This window comes from Delphinus delphis, chromosome 8, assembly GCF_949987515.2.
Source record: "Delphinus delphis chromosome 8, mDelDel1.2, whole genome shotgun sequence".
Lineage (NCBI taxonomy): Eukaryota > Metazoa > Chordata > Mammalia > Artiodactyla > Delphinidae > Delphinus > Delphinus delphis.
In genome coordinates this window covers 108,278,360-108,301,863 of record NC_082690.1, presented here as the reverse complement: position 1 = coordinate 108,301,863, position 23,504 = coordinate 108,278,360, and the positions used below count along the sequence as shown (strand labels likewise).

Sequence of the window (23,504 nt, the reverse complement as noted above, 5' to 3'; positions counted from 1 at the left end):
CACGGGCATCTGGTTACTCATCTGCGAAATCGTGCCTGGACCCAAGGAGGAGTCTGTGTGCCCCCCGGGGGGCTCCGGCAGGGGCTCTGGCTGGCTGCAAGGGGGCCCCGCCCGGTCCCGCGGAGGGACAGCGTGAAGCCATGTGAACCTGCATATCGTGGGGCTCTGATGGCCTTGAGCAAGCAGGTGAGGTCGCCGCAGAGTGAAATGAGGAAACCCAGCGTCTCAGGAACTCCCAGCAGCCTCCTGCTCTGGGGGGGAGGGGGGGAGGGGCCCAGGAGCGGTTCCCAGAAACGCTCTTCTCTCCCTGCCCCTCCTCTGGGTCTCTTTGCAGACCCTAGGCTGGGGGCAAGCCGGGGGGGGGGGGGGCAAGCCAAGCACTGCCCCCACCCCTCCCCTTACCTCCACCCCTCCCCCTCCCATCCTTCTTCCCAGCCTGTCTCGAGTCCCTCCGTCCCTCCCCCTCCCCACCCTGCCCACCCCAAGCCCGGACCGGACACCAGTACAGCTCGAGAGATCTGAGTTCCCGCCTCCCCCGAGGACCTGGGAGAAAAGCTGGAGGGAGCCGGTCCCGGCAAAGCCGGGCCGGGGAGGGAGCAGGCGGCGTAGGGTCCGGGGCCGCGGAGTGGGGCGGGGCCCTCGGGGGGCGTGTCAGGTTTGGCCAATGAGAGTGCGGAGGCCGGGAGGGGGCGGGGGTCAGCCTCCGGGACGGGGCGGGTGGGGGGGAGTTCATCCCTGGAGGATGGGTGTCCCAGGTCCCCCGGAGAGGGCGGGTGCCCGAGCCCTGCCCCGGATGGGCCAGGCCGGAGCTCACCCGGGAGGGCTCGCCTCACCAGGACGGTGCCCAAGCTGACCCCTACGAAGGCAGGTACCCGAGCTCGCTCCAGCTGGGCGGCCCCTGACCCACACCCCGCGCCGTGTCGAGCCCCTGCCAGCCGGGTGCCCCTGACCCGCTGCTCTCAGCCTCTGGCCCGCTCCCCGCCAAGCTCCTCGCACCCCGGGTCCCCTCCTTGGTGTCACCGCATCCCCACCCCTGGCCCAGGCTCTGAAGGCCGCCCTTTGGCCCAACCGTACAGCCGGGTGTTCATCTGGCAAAAACTGGAGGCCTCCGTGGAACCGCGGAATCTGGCGCCAGCCGATGGGGGTGGGGGGAGCAGACAGGGCCCTGCTGCCGGAGGTGAGGCGGAGCTGCCCTGCCTGGGGGCCTGCGAGGCTGAGCCGTCGCCCACCGCCACCCCCAGGCCACTCCAGAAGCCCCTCTGGTTCTGGCTGGGCAAAGGAGGCCGCACTCTGACAGCCGCTGCGTACTGGCGGCGGGAGGGTGCACCGTGGGCCTGAAGATCCCGCAGACCCCCAGCGTAGAGGCCCAGCCAGCCCCGTAACCACAGGAGCCACCTACCTGAGCCGCAGTCGGCAACCACTCTGGGCCTCTGTTTCCCTCTAAAAATGGGGCACTGAGACCAGCCCATGCTGGAGGGGAGGGTCCCTGTCTCCGGTTCCATGGTGGCTGTGTGCCCAGAGACCCAGAGTTGTCTGTCGTGGAGGGGGAGAGCCACTTGTGGTCTTCTCCAAGAGCCAGATGGGCCCTAGGTCGCACGGCGAGGGGCTGGAGATGCCCCGTCCGGCATCCCCGTCCTCTCCCACGGGCCCTCTCGGGGCCGCCTGCCTCCTGCCCCATGACTCAGCACCTTTGCCCAGCACAGCAGGACTTTTGCCCCCTGCCCGCTCCTCCAGCCTCCTGTTCAGATCCCTACGGGGTCTCCCAGCAACGCCTGCCCAGGATGCGGGAAGTCAGGGCCTCCAGGGGCCAGGGCCGGTCCCCCAGCAGGACCGGCACTCTGGACCTGTCCCGGGTCATGCTGCTCGTGTACGTGCTGGCAGCCCTGGAGCTCGCCTGCCTCTTCATGCAGTTCTCAGTCATGCCAGTGAGTACCCCTCCACAGGCAGCCTGGCCACCGGCGTGCCCTCGCCGCCCCTCTCACCTTCCATCTCTGCCCTGGTAACGGCCGGGGGTCGGGCCTCATGCTGCCCAGGCTCCTCGCGCTGGGGACCCCTTGCCATGCTGGAGCTAAGTTAAGGCACCTGGGAACTACGCCTCTGGACGGCCCCCTTCAGCACGTCCTGCGCTCCGGCTGCACCACCAGCTGTCCCCATGACAGCCCCCACCCCCCGCACGGCTGCCCTAGCGTGTACCTCCCGCCCCGCCTGGGGGCATTTGCCCTACGGATCCGCCACCCCGACACCTGCTCAGCTCACTTTCTAGTCCCACTCAGGCCTCTGCTCGGGTCTCCTCCGGGGCGGGGCCCTCCCTCCAACACCTGCCAGGTACCCGGGGTCACTTGCCCTCCCATCCTGGCTGGTCCGTCCGCATGCAGCTTGCCCACACCCCACATTGTACTTCATGGCATTAGATTATTTCTGTCTCTCCAACCAGGATGTGAGGGCAGGACTGATCCAGCTCATTCTATGCCACCTCCCTGGGTCTGGAATTCTGCCTGGCCATAGCTGCCCCTTGGTTTAAGTGGCCATTGTGGCTTGCTGGGCCCGGACACCCACCCTCCTCCTCCGTGCACTCCTGTTTATTCATTCAACACCACCCTGTGGGGTCTCACCCTCCTGGGGCAAGAGCACCCAGGGGACTTTGGAAGACCCAGAGCCCCAGAGATCCTTATCTGTCTGGTCCGGGTGGGACCATGGCACTAACCGCTGGCCACTCACCAGGAGATTCTGATGAGCAGCCTGGGCCCGGGGATCTGGGTGGGAGGGGGTATTGCCTTTGTCACAATTCCGGCCTTGGCAGGGCTCCCTGGCCAGACAGTGAGCCCAACTCCCCCACTTCCCAAGCCCAGCTCACTTCCACTGAATGGCTTGGTCTGAGCCCTTTCTCCTCTCCTTGGCAGCCAGGTACCTTGCTGTCCTCATCATAACATGGGTGACGGCCATCCCTCCCTTGGAGAGTTGGCGCTGGGGCAATGAGAGAACAGTTGAAATCCTTAGCACGCGGGGCACAGAGCAGCTGCTGGTGCCACCTCTCCTCCCACTGGCTCTCCCAAGAGAGGCATGTGTTTGTTCAACCAATGCTCGCAGGTAGTCTGAGCACCTGGTCTCAGAACTCTGAATACCGCAGACTGCAAAGTGCACCCCTGCCGCTGGTGGTCCTGGGCGTTGGTGACACCCACCGGCAGTAAACAGTGCATAGTTAGACTGTGCTGCAGGAAGGGCACTGGGGGTGCCGAGGAATGTGGCAGGTTCGGGGTCAGCAGGGCCTCCCTGAGAAGGCGACCCTGAGCGAAGCCTTAAAAGAGACACGGGAGTGAGCTAGCCAGTGCAAAGGCCGTGGGGCAGTAGTGGGACAAGTGCTGGAGAGGTGAGAAGGAGCTGAGCCCAGGAGCTGCTGATGGATGGGAGACAGGCGTGCGAGAAACGGGGGGCTCAGGGGTGACACTGCGGATTTGGACCTGAGCCCTTGGAAGGGTGGAAGCATCAACGGTGGAGCAGAGGAGCTGGTCTTGGAGGGAGACCGGGAGTCAGTTCTGGACGTGCTGAGCTCCAGGTGCTTTTAGACACCACGTGCAGAGCCAGAGTAGCATGGGATTTGCCGTCGCCCATCTGAGGTGAACCCCGAAGAGGGGAAGGAGGGGCCCGCAACTGCCTGCACTGAGTACCGAGTCCCTGGAGCCTGGACCCAAAGCCCCTGTTGGGCTCCCCGCTACAAGATAAGGTTACCCCAGGGCCGCTGAGTGCCAGGGCCACGGGTCCCCCCATGTGCACTGCGGAGTGGTCAGAGCCAGACCCTCAACCCCCTCCCACCCTGCTCAGGGCTACCCCTCCTACGCCCTGCCCATGGAGGACCCCAGATTGCAGATGCTGGGGGCCTTCCGGGCCCTTCCCATGGACCCCGCCTATGTTTCAGTACCTGTCCCGGAGGCTGGGCCTGGACTCTGTTGCCTTCGGCTACCAGCAGACCATCTTTGGCGTGCTTCAGCTGTTGGGCGGGCCCGTGTTTGGCAGGTACCATGGGGCAGGGAAGTTTGGGGGCCCTCACCCCATGATGATCCAGGCCCACCCTTTGGAGGTCACGGCCTGGGTTATGCCAGGTTCCCAAACCTCACACTGGGCCCCACTAGAGAGACGGCAGCCGCTGCTTCATGGACGGCCAGCCCGCAGCACAGAGCGGCTTTAGTCCCTTTAAGACTGGGTTAAGCCCCTGCTCCCAGGGTATCTCCACCCCTAACTTCCACGAATTCTGGTTTGTGGCCAGACCCAGAGAGAGGATTTAATTGGTGAGACCCTCATGGCTATAAATGCCCCGCCCCACTGAGCCGGGGGGTCCCACCAGCAACTTTTCTGGAAAAGAATATTCTGGGGACTGGAACCCCCCAGACTCCCGCTAGCCTCAGCGGGGGCGCTGGGCTCAGGGACGTGACAGCAGACATCCTCTTGCAAAGCCTGCCATGGACAGATCAACGTGGCAGGAGTCAGATTTCTAGAGTTACTCCACAGAAAAGAAGGGTCTCCAGACCCGGTAGCATCGGACAGAGCAGAGCCCCGGGGTGGGGGGAGGGGCGGTTTCCCAGGCTTCAGCCTGGGAAGCGCTTTCTGTAAAATAAGCACGTGCCCTTGGTACATTTGCATCCCACGAGTTACTCACACAGGCGTGGGAATGGCCGTGTGGGTCAGACCCCCCCGAGGTCACTGAAAACTGTCCCACTGGAAGGATGGAGAAACAGGCCCTGAGAGGAGGCAGCCCAGCAGCCCAGCAGGGCCCTGGGCGCCCCCGCCCACCCTTGCAGCACCGGGCCTCCCTGATCAGCCCCGTGGGGGCACTGCGGCCCGGTTCCCCGGCAGTCCCAAGGGGTTGTTGTGGGGCCGAGGAGCGGGAAGCCTGCCTCACACCTGTGAGGGTCACAGGTGTGGGGCCCCCAGGTTCGCAGACCAGCGCGGGGCGCGGGCAGCGTTCACGCTCTCCTTCCTGGCGTCCTCAGCGCTCTACCTGCTCCTGGCTGCCGCCTGCAGCCCGGCCCTGCCCGGCGTGCCCTTACTCTTTGCCTCGCGCCTGCCCGGCGCCCTCATGCACACGCTGCCAGGTAGGGCCAGGTAGGGCGCCTTCCGGCCTGCTGGAGGACTATGGGTGGGGGGCGGGAACGGGTCGGAATAGCCAGGGCCAAGGGTGGGACCGGAGGGAGGCGGGAGAGCTTGGTGTGGGCGTGGCCTGAGCCAGGGGTTGGGGCGGAGACCACTCCCAGGGTGCCGGTCTAGTCTGGAGAACAGGACCGGGATGGAGGGGTGATGCGGGGGCGTAGCCCGCGGAAGGGGGCAGGTCCGAGGTGAGGAATAATGGGGTGTGGCCTGTGCCGCGACCAGGGTGGGGAGCACGCGGCCTGGGGGCACGTCGGGGTCCCGCGGGTGATGTGGGGGGTGACTGGGGGTGGGGGCAGGTCAGAGGAGTGGAATGGTGTGAGGGCGTGGCCTGTGGCTTGGGTCTGGGGTGCGGGGATGGCGAGGTGTGGCCTGGGTCCGTAGGCCACAAGACGGTGGGCGAGGGGGCCGCGCTTGTCAGCACCCCCGTCCCACCCCGTAGCCGCCCAGATGGCCATCACGGACCTGTCTGCGCCTGAGGAGCGGCCCGCGGCCCTGGGCCGGTTGGGTCTGTGCTTCGGCGTTGGCGTCATCTTCGGCTCCCTGCTCGGCGGGACCCTGAGCAGCACGTGCGGGTGAGTGTCGGGGCGGGGACCCGGTCGTGGGGGGGGGGGGGCGGGCCGACGAGGCGGTATGTGGGTACGGGTCAGGACGGCCAAGGCTGGGTCGGTTGTGCGCCGCGCTCCGGCCCTCAGCCCAGCCCCGCCACTTCTCCAGGCCTTTGTTTCCCCACGTGCACGCTGAGCGGGTGGGGTCCATGGGAGGGTGACCTGCAGGAACCTACAGCTGGGGGTGGCCATCCGGGGCGTGGCCTTGCGGTGGGCGGGGTCCGAGGGCTTAGCTAGGAGCGGTGGGCAGGGCCCCCGGCGACGCGGCCCACAGGGGGCAGTGCAGCCAGCAAATGAGGGAGTGGCCAGCAGGGGGCAGTGCGGTCGGCAGACGTGAACGTGGCCAGCAGGGGGCAGCGCGGCCGGCAGACGGGCGTGGCCAGCAGTGGCGTTGCGGCCGGAAGACGTGGGCGGGGCCGGAAGACGTGGGCGGGGCGGCCGGCTGGGGGCGCCGTCGCCGCATGCTGCAGCCGCACCAGGTCCGTGCGCTCGGGCTGCTCATTCCTGGGAGGTCCCACGCTGAACCTAAAGGAACCAGACGGCAGGCCTTGGGGGCGGGGTGATGGTGCCATCACCTCCCTGCGATGGGGATGCTGTGGGCAGCCAGACCCCTTGCCTCCGGAAGGAGCGAGGGTGGCTTGCGGGGATAAAAAGCTAGCGTGTGTGAACTAAAGGTCTCTATTGCCCTCACCACCCCCCCCCCCGAGTTTTGCGCACCCAGGGGTCCGGGGGCTAAACTCAACTCCTGCCCAGCGTCCTGAGAGCCTGTGGGCGGCAGCTCTCACATGTGGTCTGCAGAGTGGACCCCATTCCAGGGACAGACCCTGCAGTGGGGCTGCACAGAGCCGTCTGTTCCAGTGGCCCTAGGCGTGCATACCCTTGGACTTAGGACACCTGGCCCTGGAGAGGCCTTGCCTGGCCAGGGAGGAAGCTTCTGCTGCTTCCCCCTATGCTGCCCCACCCCCGTTCCTCCCCCAGGTGCTCCGACACCCACTCAAAACCAGCTTCCTACATAGGAATGGACTTTGCACCTTACCTTCATTCAGGCCTAAGACCTTGGTTTTGCTCTGGGGATCCAGGTGCCCGGCCCAGCTGTGGGTGGAGGCCCTGTGCCAGCTGGTGCCCCGCCCACCCTGCCTGGGCCTGGATGAGCTGCCCTGGGCCTCCATTCAGGCGAGGAGCCTTCCCGCTGTCTGAACCACACATGCATGCACTCAGCATGAGGCCAGCACCTGGCCCTGCATCTTGAATGACCCTATGCCGGGGCCCCTGGGGGCCTTAGTTTCCCCAGGTTCCCTGAGTGCCCCCAGACCAGCCCCAGACTTGAGAGCCGATGATGGCTGAGCCCCAGGGATTGGGGGACAGGAGGGCACAGTGGCCTTGTCAAGGCAGCTCCCTCTCTCGAGGGAGGTCTGTTCAAGGCCTCCGCCCCCCACCCCTCCCCATCATTTCCTCAGAGCTGGGTTGGGGGTGGCCGGCTCTGCTAAGTGCTGTGAGCAGGAGGGTGGGGTGCAGAGGGCAGGACTGCTTCATTCATTTCCCCCTCGATGTTTATTGAACACCTATTAAGTGCCCCTGGGATTCCAGGTTCTGGGATACAGTGGTGAACGGGACAGGCGAGTCCTCAGATGAAATGAACGTGATGTGTATTCCTGTAACGTCAGGCTGGAGGACATCTGGGGAGGCAAAGAGATAGCAAGTGCAAAGGCCCTGAGGTTGGGGAAGCGAGAAGACCCGTGTGGCTGGAGTGGAGGAGAAGGGGTGGGCAGTGGGTCAGGCCATGGAGCCCTGGGAGGCATGAGCAGGGGCAGGGGATGAGCTGGCTGCTGTGTCGAGAATGTGGAGGCTAGGGCCACCTCAGGGAGACCAGAGAGGTGGCTACTGAATCAGTCCAGGTGGGAGAGGACGGCAGGGGGACAAGGGATGGCCGTGGTGGGGAGAGGGCAGGGGCAGGTTCTGGCTTGGTTTTGCTGATGGCTGGGGTGTAAGTGTGAACTCAAGGCCGTGCCCAGACTCCGGGGCTGGCCCTGGGGGAGTCGAGGGCCTCGCTGAGATCTGAGCTGCCAGGGTGCCGGCAGGAGTTGGGTCTCCGTCAGGATGAGTGTGTGCTTAGCGCACACTTGAAGGAACCCCAGAGTGGGTGGCTGGGCGGGGGAGTCTGAGCTGGAGGACAGTGGGGCTGTGTCCTCGAGTGGGTGGCTTCTTAGCCCTGGGAACTGCTTAAGATGGAGGCTGGTGCCCAGCACTTCATGTTAGAAGCCGGGGATCGGGAAAAGGTACCAGGAGGACCAGAAGGGAGGGCGATCCAGGGAGATATCCAGGCGTGTGGGTCAAGGATGGGACCCTGCGCCCGTGACGGATTCCGCCTGAACCAGGGCTGTCTCTCTCCATGTGCGATGAGGGCGGAGCCTGCTTTGGTAGATGGACCAGGGTCAGGAGAAAGAGGACCTCTGTCCCCAGGGAGGAAAGAAAGAGGGTCAGCGGCTGCAGAGTAAGGAGGGGCACCAGGGGCGTGAGGAGGGTGCTGGGAAGGGAGCGACGACGCAGAGAGGAGCCCCGCTAGCTGCCCCGCACAACAGGGCTTTCAGCGCCCAGACTCGGAGTTCACCTCCCAGCCCAGCCACCTGCTACTGTGGGCCATGGGCAACCTTCCTCACCTTGCCAGCGCCCCTCCCGCCCCCCCACCACCACACACAGAGGCCTCCTCTGGCCAGCCCCACTGCACGTTCCCTCCTGCCCTCTGCTCCAGCCCAGCTGCTGACCCAGAAGGCACTCTCACTTCCCTCTCCCTCCCAGTAGCCTCCAGATTCACCCCCACCTCTGCCCTCACCTTCCTGAGCATCCCACTAGCTTCCCTTCTTTCATCCCAAGATCTAAGGCGCTGTGTACACTTCCTTAGACAGGTGGGGAGACCGAGGCCCCGGAGAGGGTAAGACTCCCCCATGGAGCTCCCAGTCTCCATCCGAGGCCCGGGGAAGGGGGGCTCCGGGACCCCGATGCCCCATCTCCCTTGTCCAGCCTCTCTGCTGGCCCACGGCCTGCTCTACCTCTTGGCAAGGCCCAGGCAAGATGTAAAGGCCACACTCCCGCCCCCCCGTTCTTCAATCAAAACTGAGGCACGGTGTGAGGTCTCCCTGCCCCCCTCCACCCCGGCCCCCTAAAGGCCCCTGAAGTCCCCAGCCGTGCCCCACCCCCTGCTGGGAAGCAGGTGGAAGGAGGAAGCAGCCTCGGCTGCCGTGGGCTGGGTAGTGGTATAACTGGTTTGGGCCCAGTCTGGAGCTCAGGGCTGGGAGGCCTAGCTCCCATGGAGGACCCAGACCTGGGTCCTGAGTCATTTAGCAGGTGAGGGGGCAGCTCTGTGACTCATGTCCCCGAGCCTGGCGCCTCACAGCCTGGGGAGGCCTCTATCATCCCCTCCCCCAAGTGGGCCGTTTGCCTCTGGGGTGGGCGGCACCAGCCTGCTAAGCCCGCCAGAGTTGGGTCCCGGGTCGAGGGTGCTCAGGGATTTGAGAAGTGGGGGCCACCTGTCAGACGCCGCTGATGGTGAAGGCAGGCAGAGCCCAGGCCTGATGGCTGGACTTAGTGTGTGTGTGGGGGTCTTTGCAGGACCCCCTGCTCCTCTGAGCGCTGAGGTGCCGCACACAGGCCACAGGTACAGCTGGGCCCGCAGTCCAGCCCCCAAAGGCTCTGTCCCCCGGAGGTGGCCCACCAGGGTAGCCGCTCCTTTAGGTCCAGCCACAGACCCTTGAGGTCAGGCAAACCGGGGCCTCAGTGTCACCGGCTGGCCCTCCTGGGCACTAACTGGCCGGCGTGTGGCCCCGCTCTGACTGCAGCCGCGCGCCGCACCCAGCAGCCCCTGGTGACTCGGCTGGTGTGACCCCGCTGCTTGTCTGGAGGCCTGGGGGGAGCCAGTCGACCCGAGAACCGTATCTCGGCCCTTGGTCCGGGCGAGGGAATGGGAAACCCTTATCCTGCTGACGGAAGGTTTCCGCCCCAGTGACACGGCAGTGTCCCTGGAGTTAATGAGTAGACATCTAGGGCTGCCCTAGCGGCTCTGGGACGGGGTGACTCACGGGTCACCCAGGCTGCCTACCCCACTTGGTGCTGGAGGTGGCTCACCGAGGGTGCGCGGGGCCTCCTGGGTGACCCTCCACCCGAGGGTGTGGAGGTGTCCCCCCATCCCGGGGCTCGCGCCGCCCCTGCAGACAGAACCCGGGTGTTTCAGGCACTAGGAGGTCCATGGACAGGGCACAAATGGCTGAGAGCAGTGGGGCTGGGAACCTCAGCCTAGACCTGTCAGCTGGACAGTGTTCCGGGCAGAGGGGAAGCCCGTGCAAAGGCCCCGGGGCAGGAAGGAGGTTGGGGCTTGCCTGGAGGCCTGTGTGGGCAGATGCTCAGGGGACACAGAGGGCTGCAGAGGGTTAGGCCGGACACAGCGTTAGGGGCTTTCTCTGGGACTCGGAAACCAGAGGGGGGCTGACGTCCCACAAGATGGGGTGGACCCACAAGACGTCCATTTTCAGACACCGTTCTAGCCACAGGGCCAGGGACTGTGGATCAGGGGAGGCAGGGGGACTTCTCCCCCGCAAGCTCAGGCTGGATGCCCGGTGCCTCTCAGGATCCCCGCACGGCCAGGCTTCCCATGAAGCCAGCTGACCCCAGCCTGCCCTTCAGTTTGGACAGGACAGGGGTACGCAGCCCGGGAGGCCCTGAGCCCCACGTGCGGCCAGGCCTGGGGACCTTGGCCGAGTGCCATCCCCTCTGGGAGCCCCGGAGCACGCGGGGAGGGAGGGCAGCTCCAGCTGCAGGAGGAGTTGTCCCCTCCAAGCCGGGCAGGAGAGGGACGGCGTCAGGCTCAGAGTCCGCACCGGGTGGGCAGATGGCCAGGCCTGCCACCCTCCTGATAACGTCACGTCGGCAACTTCCGGGCCCTCGAGATAAGGATGAAAGTGGCGTCTGTGTCCGCTGCCATTTGACCAGCACCGGTGGCAGCCGTGGTCAGTTCCAGAGGCCTCCCATCGGCGGGCCTCGGGGTGGGCTGCCTCCAGGCTGTCCCAGCCTTGGCATGGGACAGGGGGTCCCGGGAGGGTGACCCCTGTGAGTCTAGCCCTCATTTGCATCTGAGGAAAGGAGGTCACCCAGCAGGGTAGCTACAGAGAAGGGACAGAGAATTCGGGTGCCCTGAGTCTGGCCCGGGGCCCTTTCAGGGTGTCCATGGGTCCATCCGTCCAGTCTCCCATCCACACATTCAACCAAAAATAAAAGGGGGTGGGTAGACAAAGACACGCTAACAGTGCCTGCCTCATGGTCAGCGCCCAGTTTGTAAAAACAGTCCAGTGAGCCAGTGGACAGGTGGCCCAGAGCCCCATCCTGCGCGATTGGCGTCCCAGGCGTCCCCAGGGCCAGAGGCAGACTCTGGGGGTGGGCTGACTGGAGGCCCCCGGGGAGGGGCTCCCGAGCTGTGTCTCGGACGACAGAGCAGCAGTGGGTAGGGGCACGAGGCTGGAGGGCGTCCCCACCGAGAAGGCCCCCGTGTGGGACCCGGGGCTGCCACGCTTTCCTGCCGTCTGTCCACTTTCCTTTCTGCCATTTTGTCTGGGGGAGTCGGAGAGCACTGTGGGTGGGGAAGGACACCCAAGCCTCCCCTGGGGCAGCTGTGGGCCCCGACGCCCTCCCGGGGCCCCCGAGGGCCCCCGTGTCCCCTTCGGTTCACTGGCCGCCACACAGGGACAGGAGAGATCTCTGGAGAAGGGGCCTGGCTCCCTGCCACCGCCCCTCACTTGTCACCAGCCTCCCAAAATAGCCATCTAAGCGGCCGCCTCTGCTCTCACGCACTTCCGGGGCATCTGGCAAAGAAAGCTGGTTTTGTCCCTGCCCAGGCCGGCCCGGAGCAGTGACGTGCGGGCCTGTGAGGCCACAGTCCTGAAGAAAGGGCCCCTCTCTCTGACGGTGGCCTGTGGGGCCCGTGCCCGGCCTCATGCCTCCCCCGGGTCCGAGCAGAGGCTTCATTCTGGGGTCCAGTGCCCTCTGACCCTTCCCACCTGGCAGCCAATGGACGCGCCCACTTGTCCGGAACCCCTGCCGCCAGAAAGCCCAAATGTCCAGCATCCTGGGCAGTGGGTATCGGCTTGGGGGCCAGAGATGGGCCCGTCTGGGAGGGGAGAGGTCAGTGGCACGTGCAGACTGGACAGTGCCGGCTGCAGCACTGACCAGCTGTGTGAGCCCGGAAACAAGGGGCTGCCGAGGCCCATTCTCTGGTGCTGGAGTCCCCACTGGCTTCCCTGCCTGGGGTTCCCGCAGGAGCCATGCACGTGTATGTGTGCAGGTGCGTGTGCGTGTGTGCACCTGTGGTGGAGTGGGGGCGGGGGAGTCCTCTCTTTGAACTTGGAGGAAGGTCACAGGCAGCTTGTGGCTGCCTCACGTGAAAGTGCGGAGGGAGTCTCCCACGACACTGACAAGGTCTGGGGCAGGACTTTTTTCGTCCATTTAGTCCACGCTCTGATGCCCACTGGGGTCTCGGCACAGGGTCCCACCCAGGCTCACCTGCCCTCGGGGGCGAATACTAGCCCTGGAGCAGAGCAAGCCCTTCTCAGAGGACAGGGCGCCCACTGGGGAAGAGGGGCAGGGCCTCACAGAGAGGGCCTTTGCAGGATGTATAGGAGTTTTCCGTGCTTCAGAGGGGCAGGGCGTTCGGCTGTGCACAGGTCCGGCAGTCGAAGCAGCCCGGCTCAGTATGAATCTTCTGTTTCACTCTTTGTCTTCCTCCAGCCCTCAGGGGAAACGGTGACAATCAGAGGGGCCGGGCCCCAGTGCCTTTGTCCCCAGGTGACACGGGCTGCCTGGAGCTGGAGACCGAGGTCTGCCCGTGCGGTCCAGAGAGGTCGAGGGCTGAGTTTCCATGTAGTGACTCATGGAGGGGAAATGCTCCCTCAGAAGTGACAGCTGAGTGCCTGAGTCACGACCCTTGGTGCCGCTGTGGGCAGGCGGGAAGGCACCCTGAGGGCTGTGTCCTAGGTTTATCGGGGGGCCAAACGCCCCCTACCCCATGGGCCCAGCCTGCCCCGCCCCCTCCAGGAAGTGGTGGTGGGGTGCTCCTGAGGCCCCCTAAGTGCAGGCCTGTCCTCCCCCAGGCGTGACAATGCCCAGGACGCAGATGGGGCTGCAGGGGGTCCCACAGTCTTCCACGTGGGTGCGTGGAGCTGAGATTCTAACCCAAGCCCCGGCCCACCGGGCACGTCAGCCCCCGTCTCTCCGGCCCCTCTTGGCGCCCTGGCCCCAGTGCCACCTGGCATTTTGCTCACCGTGGGCCAGCACCCTACCTCACCTGAGTCACTGAGGGCAATGGTCACTTTCTCAGCTGCCCTCCTCCACCCCAGGCGGCCCCTCCAGTCCCACCAGAGGCCGGAGGACTGAGGGTTCTGGGGACGGGGCCCTGTCCCCCGGGAGCCTCGGTCTCCTGCTCCACAGGGTGGGGAGGACCCTTGGCGCTGCCAGGGTTGTCTGGGGAGCATCCTCCCTGCTGGTTCCAATTCCGCGGAACACAGCCCCCAGGCCTCTAACACCCCTGTCCAAGCCGGGAGCAGTGGGTGCACGCCGCACAGCAGCCCGCTCCTTCGGGGGCCTTTCTCACCCCTCAGCAGCCTGGGAGCCAAACGTCCCCTGGAGAATCGCCACGCGCCCCAGGCCCCTGCCCAGCCCTTCTGGGGCTCACGTTCTGGCTCCCACTGCCACCCATGCTCAGAGGCCGCCAGGGCACATATTCTGTGTCCACAGCCCGAGGGTCGGGAAGGCAAGAGCTTCCTCTGTTTCTTCATCCATCACCTCATTGATGTGCCCTGAGGGTCCCGTGGCCTGGCCTCCAGTTCGAAGCCTGCAAGGACATGAGTGGGGGGGGGGGGGGTTGAGCTGTTCTCAGCTGTCAGAGCCTGAGTGTGACTGAAGGGGCAGGTGGGGGAGATGCCGCAGGTGACACCTGTGCCCTGGGGCCTGAGCCCTGTGTGACCACAACTGTCACTCACAGGATTCAGTGTCCGGTCATCGTGGCTCTTGTGGTCAGCCTCCTGGGAGCCGTCCTCAGCCTCACCTGCATCCCCACCAGCACCAAAGGGGCCAGCGCCCGTGCCCAGGCTGCCCTGCCAGGTAAGCTGCAGCAGACACACCCCACAGATGCACACAAGCAGGCCCACCAGGTACACCCCGCTGGGTCTGCCCTACCGGACACACCTCACCGCTTACACCCCACCGGGTATGCCGCTTCCGGATGCTTGGCCAGTGTGAAGTGTGAGCCCTCCCCTCCCACCAGCCGGCACCCTGGACCTCAGGCTAGGCCTCCCCCAGCCCAGCCCACCCTTCAGGGAGGCTTTGCCGAGACCACGATGTGCCAAAGCATTGCTGGTGGCTTCTCACCTGCGGGGGCAGAGGGCTGAGCTCCAGGCAACGGGCCTGGGGCACTCGGGGCCACTCAAGCGCTCTTTTCTTCTCACCTGCGGGGGCAGAGGGCTGAGCTCCAGGCAACGGGCCTGGGGCACTCGGGGCCACTCAAGCCCTCTTTTCTTCTCACCTGTGGGGGCAGAGGGCTGAGCTCCAGGCAACGGGCCTGGGGCACTCGGGGCCACTCAAGCCCTCTTTTCTTCTCACCTGCGGGGGCAGAGGGCTGAGCTCCAGGCAATGGGCCTGGGGCACTCGGGGCCACTCAAGCCCTCTTTTCTTCCTTGGGCCCCTCCAGGACGCTGGGCATCTCCCAGCTTCGGACACCCCTGGAGCTGAGCCTGGAAAGGACCAGGGGGACCGTGGGGCCTGGGATGGGGCGGGCATGGCGAACCAGGACCCTGAGGCCCAGAGCAGTTGGTCACTGTGCTGTATGGGGGGACGTGAGGGTGCCGGCTTCAGGAGCACGGCTCCCGGGGCGGGGTGCCGAGGCGGGGGGCAGAGCACAGTCAGGTTAGAGCTTGTGGGCTCAACGTGCCTCCCAGGCCCCACGAGGAGAGGTCAGGGCTCGAGAGGGGGGGCCCCTCCAGGGCGTCCCAGCCCAGCCACTTTGGCCTGGCACAGAGTGGGACCCCATGCCTCCTGGCCAGGTGACCGAGAGCTCTGGAGAGACCCACCTGGGACAGGAGGCCCCTGAGCCCTGGCTGTGATGGGACAGCCCAGAAAGAGTCAAGAGGGAGGGCCTGGGTGGGGGCCTGGCCTGCAAAGAGATAGAGGAAAAGGGCCGAGGCGCAGGAGCACCTGGGAGAGGCAAGCAGGGGGGCACCGCCGCACCCAGCTGGGAGGCTATGACGAGGCACCCAAGTGGCCTCCGGATCAGGGTAAGGTGGGCGCTCGCAGCCACCAAGAGTGGCCGCTCCTGGCCGACGCCTGCCTCACCAGCCTTGCCATGCCGTCGCCCAGAGCCAGGGCCAGGCAGGCAGCAGCTGCCCCGGTCACGCGGGTTTGGGGAGTGAGAGCCTCCGTCACTTGGAGCCCGGGTCCAGGCCAGGCTGCCCCCTGAATTCAGAGGTCCCCAGGGTCAGCAGGGCCCGAGGCCCAGTCCTGAGTGTGATGAGCTGCCCGGGGCTCACCGGGGGAGGCTGGTGGGAGGCACGCTGAGCACGAGCTCACATCCCCGGTGGGTGTGGGGCGCCGGGCAGCCGGAGTGCTTCCTCCGCACCCAGTGGGCCCTGGGGCGCGGGCTGTCCGGTGCTACCGTGGCCTCTCCGGGTGCCTCAGGGAAACCCAAGGCCAGCGTGTTTGACCTGAAGGCCATCACCTGCCTGCTGCTGCAGCCCGGCGTCCTGCCGGTGTTTCTGGTCAAGGTCATCTGCGGCTTCCCCTCAGGTGAGTCCCGGCCGCCCGGCCAGCGTCCAGAGCCCGGTGCGGCTGAGAATTCGGGGCCGCGGAGACGGAGGTCTGCAGCCCGCGCGTCACCCCTTCGCTCTGCCCTGTGTCCCACGCTCCGAGACTCCACTGGGCCCTGTCCAGTCACATCTGTCCCAGAGAGGGTGACAGCCCACTGGTTCACGCAGATGTGGCTGCACAGGCCAGGAGGAGGAAGAAGTGAGGGTCTCCGTCCTTCCCTCCTGCCCCCCAGGGCCCTGCTCGGGCCCCAGTTACCCCTGCTCTACAGAAGGTCTCACTGCCCCGGCCTGTGGCTTCCAGGGCCTCTCAGGACAGTCCAGGAGGTGGGAAAGACGGTACGTCTGCAGGTGGACGTGCACATTCTCGGTGGAACTGAGGGCATCCCTGACCACAGTCGTGCCAAGTAGCGACCGCTCTGAGCCCCCATCTGGGGTCCTCCAACCAGGGGAGCAGTGCAGAGGACAAGTCAGCGAGGCAGGGTTGACAGGTGCTCAGGTGCCCCCACACTGGCGCTAAAGGGTTAGTCCTTCAGCCCAGGAAGCTCTCTGTCCAGGCAAACTGGGCAACCCCCCGCCCAGCTCCATCTGTGACTCAGGATGGCTCAGTGGGGCACAGTGACGGGAACCCAGGTCACCGACGTCAGTTCTGGGGCCAAATCCTCCTACATTATCAGCCCAGGGTCCCCCATCTCCCAGCCTCCGCCCCCAGACGGCCTTGGGCCCTGTGCATGGGGCAGCTTCCGGCACCTTCCTGTTCACGGCCCACAGCAGTCGCGTGGGGTGGACCTGCCAGGGACAACCTCGGAGAAGGTTCACGTTGGTCTTCCCTGAGCCGGTCACTGCGGCCAAGCCCCTGGCACCGTGATGGTCACCTGACGGGGGGAGCAGGTGTGGGCACAACTGCGCAGCCCCGACCCCTCAACCCTGACCCCCCACCTCGCCCAGGGCTCTTCATGGTCATGTTCTCCCTCATCTCCATGGACTTCTTTCAGCTGGAGGCCGCCCAGGCCGGCTACCTCATGTCCTTCTTCGGGGTCCTCCAGATGGTGAGTGGATGCTGGGCGCACAGGGTGGGCGGGGGTTCGGCACTCCACGCTCTGTGGGCTCCCTGCCCTCCCAGGGTCCTCTGGGCAGTCGGCCTGTGTTGGGGTCCCAGGACCTCACAGACCACCGGCACCCGGTTTCTCCGCAGCGCAGGTGCCGTCCTGCATGCCCGCCTTTCGGGTGTTGCATCCACACCTTAGCTTCTGGCTTGTTCTCCTCTCCCTGCTCGCGGCTCCCACGCCTGGCTCTGTCTGCCCGCCCATCTGCCCGGAGGTCCCGTCTGAGAGGGGAGAGGGGAGACTCATCCGCAGTGGAGGCTGACGAGCCCTTGGCCTCCCATTGGGAAACACGGCGAAGGCCCATGGTCCGCCGCGTGTCCATCTGGGCGCCGGCGGTGGACAGGTCGGGAAGGGGGCAGACCCCAGTGGTGGGGCGCGTTACAAGGAGAATGGCCGGGCTCTGCGTCCCGCCCGCCTGCCCGCCGGTCGCGTGAGCATGGCGGGGACAGGTGGCGACATGCAGCCGCCACCCGGGACATCTGCCTGACAGCCGGAGCGCAGGAGGGGCTATTCCGGGACCTGCCTGGGCGGGGGAGAGAGCTCACGCTCTCCGGAAGCGGGTGGCATTCCCAGCACCTCCAGGCCATCTGCTGCCCGTGCCTCTGGGCCCAGGGCTGGTCTAGACTCTGGTTCTAAAGTAGCCACTCCTGGGAGGGGCTGGCCCCCCCCACCGTGGGCCGAGAGCGCCTAGCTGGGTAGGCTGGGAAGCGGCAGCCTGGTGGAGGAACAGAGAGAAACAGAAAGCAACGGCAACGATAACAGCGCTCTAAATCGGGGGCCACTGGCGCTTCCTTCTAAACGGCTGCTCCTGCCTGCCTGGGACCAGAGCACCAGCCTGAGCTTGTCCTGGGCTCCCCGGGACCAGGAGGCCAAGCCTATACCCTGGCTGAAGCCGGCAGACCCCTCGAGGCCCTCAGGGACAGACCCTGGTAGCCTCTGGCCTGGTCAGGCATGAGGGTGGGCCTGCCCGAGACGGACCTGGGCTCCAGCACCTGTGAGGATGCTGGTGGACGGGGTTGGAGAGCAGCGGTGGGATTCGGGAAAGTGCCTGGGGGTGGGGGGCTGGGGACCCCAACACAGGCCGACCGGGTGGAGGAGCCTGGGGAGGGCAGGGAGCCCACGGAGCGGTGTGGGGTGCCAGGCCCCAGGCCCTAAGTCCAGCGGAGGGAAGGTGGAGGCGGCTGAGGGCCTGAGATGCGTCCGCAGGGGAGGCCCAAGCCGCCTTCGTCGGGTGCCTCCCTCCCCGCCCCGCCAGGGTAGAGCTGGGCACCGAGGGTCCGGGGAGGCAGCCCCGCCGCGGGGTGAACCATGCCTCCCACCTGGTCCCCCACAGCTGCTCTTGCACCTGCTGCTTCCGTTGCAGACCATTTCCCGCCCCACCTGAGGTGTGGTTGCCGCCGGATCCCAAGGGCGATCTCCCCCACCAGCACCCCCTTCCAGCCCCCTGGGTACAGGGATCGTTGGGGTTGGGGTCTCAGGGGGTGGCAGCCCGGATGGTCCTACACGAGGGGATGGTGGTCACCCTTCGCCCGGGGGGCTGGCAGCCCTCTGTCCCTCTAGGAGCCTCCTGCGAGGGCCCCCCCTCGGCCTTCATCTGGGCCCCAGGCACAGCGCCGCTGCAGTGATAGGGAGCTTCCGTCGTATGGGGTGGGGGAGACGGAGGCAAGCCCCCAACCACTGGCGCATCTGGTGTGTCAGGGGCGACAAAACCTCAAAGGAGAATCAGGGCCCTTGGAGGGGCAGACATGCTGCTTCAGATGGGGTAAGGGTTGGGGTTAGGGTTAGGGCTGGTAGGCTCTCCACTGGCCCACGGAGAGGCTTGGAGGGAGAGAACTTCAGACGGGGAGGGGCTGCAGGTGCAAAGGCCCTGGGGTGGCTGGGCCGGCCTGAGGGGAGAGGACTGCCCTCTGAAGACGTGTGGGGCATGGTCTGCAAGGCCAAGAAGGACCCAGATTTACTCAGATTTACTCGGAGTGGGTGGGACCATTTGGAGGCCGGATGTGGTCTTACTAGCCCCCTGCTGGGGAACTGGGTGCTTGTGGCCGATGTGACCTCCGGGGAGGTGGAGGTGGCTCGGGCCAGGGCAGCGGGCAGCAGGACAGGTGAGCAGACAGGGTCTCCAGATGGGAGGGTTGGGAGAAAGTGAAATTTCTGGTGTGCTTGGTAGCTCTAGTTTCATGTAATAACCCGTAAGGCACGAAAGTTTCGGCTTTGTTTAAGTTAATGGGAAAATGGAAAGACGACCCCAGTCCATTAGGGTCCTGGTCTCTGGCTCTGTATGAAAAGCTGAGGCAGATTGAAATCTCCCTCCTGGCTTGGTGGTTTCCTCTCAGGGTGCAGGGCACTACAAGACACTTGCCAAGTAGATCTTCCCTTTAAACAAACGAAAACGAAGATAAGCAAGTGTGAGAGTAGGATTTTTTTTTTATTAAAGAAGGACATCTTTGGTGCTCCTTTGAGACAGTTTCGTTTTGCCAGACAGGCAGCTCGGAGTGGCCCGTCCTGTTCCGCAGGGGTGGGCCCGCCCCGTCACAGGGCGCAGCCCCGGCCTGACCCCAGCCCCAGGGGGTGTTGCTCCAAACCCACTGCGCCCCGGGCACTTCCTGTCTGCCTGGTGGAGGTGGCAGGGGACCAGGTAGGGAGCCTCCCCCTGGCCTGGGGATGGCCGAGGGCTGGGTTTACCCTCTGAGTCACATCCGCAGCGTCAAGGGTGTCCCTGCTCTGGGTGGTTCCTCCCACCCCCACGAGGGCAGGAAGGGGAGCCTTAACCTTAACCTGGCTCCTGGCTGGCTGACCCTGGGGCCGGGGGAGGGGGCTGCGGCCAGGAGGACAGAGCTGGGAGTGGAGGGCGGAGCAACAGTGGGGGTTATCTGGGGAGACTGGTTGCCCCCTGCTTACCTGCCCAGGCTCAGGACAGGTCCACCGCCCTGGGCTCCAGCCCAGCCCCACTCCTGGCCAGCTCTGGGACCTCAGGCAAGTGACATCCACCCTCTGGGCCTCAGTTTACCCAGTTGTAACTGGAGCTGTGGCCTCTGGAGATGTGGAGGACACAGGGCTCCTGGCCCAGTCCCTGGCCCCAGTTGACAGTAGCTGGTGTGCCCGCCTGCTGGGGCCAGGCCTCCATAGGGCCAGCTGGGAGGGCGACCCCACATGGGCACCAGGGCTCTGAGCTCGGGTCCCAATCCAGCCCCCCTCTCCTCTGTGCCCTGGTCTCCCCATCTGTGAATGGGGCAGGTCCCACCTCCCAGAGGAGACAGCCAAAGAGAGGGCTGAGGACGAGTGATTGGCCAGGATGGGGCACATGGGGGCCAGGTGACACGGTAGGGGGCTTCCCAGGGCCCCAAGGGTCCCCAGGGTTGGAGTCGGGGCCACGCGGGGAGCATTTTTCTATCGAAGAAGCGTTTTGCACCGTAAGCCATGGCCTCCCCCACCCCCATCAGGAGTTAACCGGTCCTTTGATTAAAATATGTTTATCACGCCTGAAACTGCAGAGATTAGTTTTGAATGTGGAACTCGGACCTCTGAGTGGCTGGCTCTGCACGTGTGTGTGCGCGCAGGTGCATGTACGTGTGCGTGTGCGTGCATGTATGTGCGTGCACGTGCGTGGGTGTGTGCGTGCATGCGGGTGCACGCGTGTGCGCGCGCGCGTGTGTGAGAGGTGCCCAGGCTGCTGGCCCCGTCTCCCCTGGGACTTTGAGGCCGTCGTGGGTACCACAGGCTCACCCCTGTGCCCTGCGCCTGGCGCCTGCTGTGGCTGGTGGCAGCGGCCCCAGGGGCTGCAGGTGGTGGGGGAGGTCCCGCGGCTGGCCGCAGCCCAGCCCCCTCCGCAGGCCCGGCTGCGCCCACCTCCACCCTCTCGCCCTCACCTAGGTCTTCCAGGGCCTGGTCATCGGGTGGCTGAGTAGCCGCTTCTCCGAGGGAGCCCTGCTCCGGGCCAGCGTGCTGGCGTTCAGCGTGGTGGGACTGGCCATGGTGAGAGTTCCCGCCTCTGGCTGCCCCACAAAGAGCAGGGTCCCAGGCCTGCTCCCCTGACCCTCTGCCGGTGCCCAGTTTGCACTTGAGCCCCTGGGCCCCCTGGCCCCCTCTACCCCAACCCAGGGCCACCTCAGTGGGACCTCAGGGATGGGCAGTTCCACCCTGGTCCCGCGAGGCCCTGCAAGGCCCCCGTGACCGTGACCCTGCTCTGCCCCTCGGCAGGCGCTGATGGCCAATGTCTTCCACTTGTGCCTGCTCATGCCCGGCCTGGTCTTCAGCCTGTGTGCCCTCAGTGTGGTCACCGACAGCATGCTGACCAATGCCGTCTCGGCCTCAGACACGGGTGAGGGCAGCATCCCGGGCCCGGTGACGGGCAGGCCCTGGGGAGACCCCGGCCCTCCTCTCTGGGAAGCTTGCTGAGCAGTTTCGGGCAAAGCAGCCGCCCTAATGTGGGACCTGCCTGGACTCAGTGGGCATTGAGTAGGGTGGGCGGCTGGGGGTCTGAGTGGGCAGAATGGGGATGGTGGGCTGCAAGAGGGCTCAGGAGAGAATCCTGCCCACCACCCAGTCCAGCCAGACCCAGCCAACCCTGCACCAGGCCCTGCTGATCAGCCCAGGGCCAGGCCTGGGGGAGGGGAGGAGGGCTTCCTGGAGGTGGCGTCTGGCTTGGCTCTGAAGCATGGGCAGAGAATGGCTAGAAGCCAGAGGGCGTGGCTAGCATGGGGAGCACCTCCTGTTCCCTCCCTGCGCATGGGATGTGCAGGTGCCTCCTGAGTGAAGAGTGAGGGAGTGAGTGCTGCCCCCGGGCCACCCAGTGGGACTCAGGCGCCCCCAGAGGTGGACCTGCAGTCCCCCAACTCTGCACCTGGCCTTCTTTCTTGAGGCCAAGGAGTCTCCCATCCAGACTGGGGGTCCCTGGGCCCGATGCTGCCCAGGCTTCTGCCCCCGTGCTGCCCCGGGCATGGTGCAGGTCAAGGTCAAGGTCAAGGGCTCCTGTGGGCTGGTTGAGGTCAAAGACCTCCCTCCCTGGCAGCAGGGCCAGAAAGTTCAGGGCCCTGGCTGACCCTCCGTCCATCTACCTGCCTGTCTGGGAAGGTCAGACTGAGGTCTAGAGGCCCTGATGAAAATGGGGAGGCTACTGGGCAAGGCCTCTTCTCAGGACTGCCTTGGGGACCCCAAGGCCGGCCAGACCTGCGGCTCTGTGGTCCTGGGAGGCTAGACTGGTCCTGGAGGGTCCCGGAGTCTGTGGGCTGGCAGGTGTGAGAGGCCAGGAGGAGAGAGGAGGGGAGCAAAGCCTGGAGAGATGAGGGCAGGGCCTGAGAGGGAGGAGGGCGGAGCCTGAGAGGGAGGAAGGCGGGGCAGATCCAGTCCACCAGGGCCCCATGTGCCAGAGGCACCATCCCTCAGCTTGGAAGGAGCCAGGAGCCGGTTCCCAGCACCAGCCTGGGAACCGGAAACCACAGAGGGGGCGGTAATTGCTCCCTGGTGTCTGCAGGGCATGTGGGCGTCCGGAGAGGCTGCTCTGAAGGAGAGAGGGCATGTGGGCGCCGGGAGAGGCTGGCCACGCCCAGCTGACCCAAGGGCAGGGCTTTCCAGCTCCCAGAGCGAGGGCTGCGAAGCCCCTGGAGCCTGGGGCCCTCGGGGCAGACGGCAGTGTTGACAGGAGCCACACGCTTGGTGGCCCTCATAGGGCACAGCTGACAAGAGGGGTGTGGAGGTAGGGGTGTCAGGTAAGAGGGGTGCAGGCAGCCAGGCGAGCCCGGGAAGTGGGTGCAGAGAAGCAGGTGCGGGCCCTTCGAGCGCCCCGAAGCCCCTCCCCCACCCTGGGGGGAGTTCCCTGCAGTCCACGTGAGGGCGGGAGCCAGGTGACTGGGGTGTGTGGTGGCCCAGCCCCCACCGTGGTGCTTCGGGAGGCCCCTGGCTGGGATGCCACCTCTCAGGCAGGCCTGGTGCGGGGGGGCCTGGCCCACAACCTGGGGCCCTGTTCCCAGGCTCCTCCTGTGCTTGGGAACTTTCTGGAGCAGGGCAGAGGCTCAGATCCCCATCCGAGAGGGCCCCGTGCTCCCCCTGCATGGCTGGGGGGTCTGCAGGGAGGGAGTGGGGGGGGCTGGAGGGCGGCGGGGGAGACAGGGAGTCTGTAGCTGTGTCAAGGCCCTGGGCGGCTGGGGCAGTGATGCTGAGAGACCCTCCCCTCCCCCGCCGTAGGAACCATGCTGGGCCTCTGCGCCTCTGTGCAGCCACTGACCAGAACCCTGGGGCCCACCCTGGGAGGCCTCCTGTACCACCGCTTCGGAGTCCCCGTTTTCGGCCACGTGCAGCTCGCCGTCAACTTCCTCGTCCTGCTGGTCCTCTGGAGGCAGCCTGTGCCCCCAAAGATGGACAAAGCCTGGTGACCGTGGCCCCCAGGCACAGACTGGCAATAAACTCCCTTAGGACCTCTTCCAGCCTGATTTCTATCAGTTGGGCAGGGGGCCTGGGGAGGAGGGCAGGATGGAGCCTTGGATGCTGGAGGGCTTCCTGGAGGAGAGGGCCTGCAGCTGTGCCCCAGGGCTCCAGGGAGAGCAGAATCACCCAAGTTCATCTCAGTGGGAGGTGGGTCCTGCCCCCGGAGTCCGCCACCAAGGCCAGTGAGGAGTAGCCCCTGCTGCCACCCAGACAGCTCTGCCCACGACGTCCCCAGAGACAGGGAGCTCCGTGCTCACCCCTTCACACCCCCCACCCCACACCAACCCCCGGCCTGGGGCCGAGCACGCGCTGCCCGCACACCCTCCTCAGCCCTTGAAATTGCTTCCACTCATGAACAGAAAGACACGGTTGTTTGAAAAGATCAGGACTTCTGAGGC

At 65.8% G+C, this 23,504-nt stretch overlaps 1 protein-coding gene across 5 annotated transcripts; it reads left to right on the top strand.

Moving 5' to 3' along the window:
• The first annotated feature begins 756 nt into the window (after positions 1-756).
• SLC22A18 (solute carrier family 22 member 18) lies at positions 757-23,094 on the top strand. Of its 5 annotated transcripts, none has more exons than XM_060019490.1 (12): positions 757-864; positions 1,735-1,925; positions 3,914-4,011; positions 4,912-5,087; positions 5,582-5,714; positions 13,768-13,886; positions 15,456-15,563; positions 16,529-16,629; positions 19,169-19,321; positions 20,557-20,658; positions 20,884-21,004; positions 22,867-23,094. In XM_060019490.1, the coding sequence occupies exons 2-12, from the start codon at positions 1,782-1,784 to the stop codon at positions 23,052-23,054; spliced, it is 1,443 nt and encodes a 480-aa protein (XP_059875473.1). In that variant the 5' UTR covers positions 757-864; positions 1,735-1,781; the 3' UTR covers positions 23,055-23,094. The 5 variants fall into 5 exon arrangements, with proteins under 5 accessions (XP_059875473.1, XP_069397074.1, XP_059875475.1 ...); XM_069540973.1 differs by having other exon boundaries at positions 757-868; positions 4,927-5,087; XM_060019492.2 differs by having other exon boundaries at positions 757-868.
• The last annotated feature ends 410 nt before the right edge of the window (positions 23,095-23,504 follow it).

Coding starts and splice junctions, on each gene's coding strand:
- SLC22A18 (XM_060019490.1), top strand. CDS start 1,782: ATGCGGGAAGTCAGGGCCTCCAGGGGCCAGGGCCGGTCCCCCAGCAGG. Junction 5,715..13,767: donor ACCCTGAGCAGCACGTGCGG/GTGAGTGTCGGG, acceptor TGTCACTCACAG/GATTCAGTGTCCGGTCATCG. Junction 21,005..22,866: donor CGTCTCGGCCTCAGACACGG/GTGAGGGCAGCA, acceptor CCCCCGCCGTAG/GAACCATGCTGGGCCTCTGC.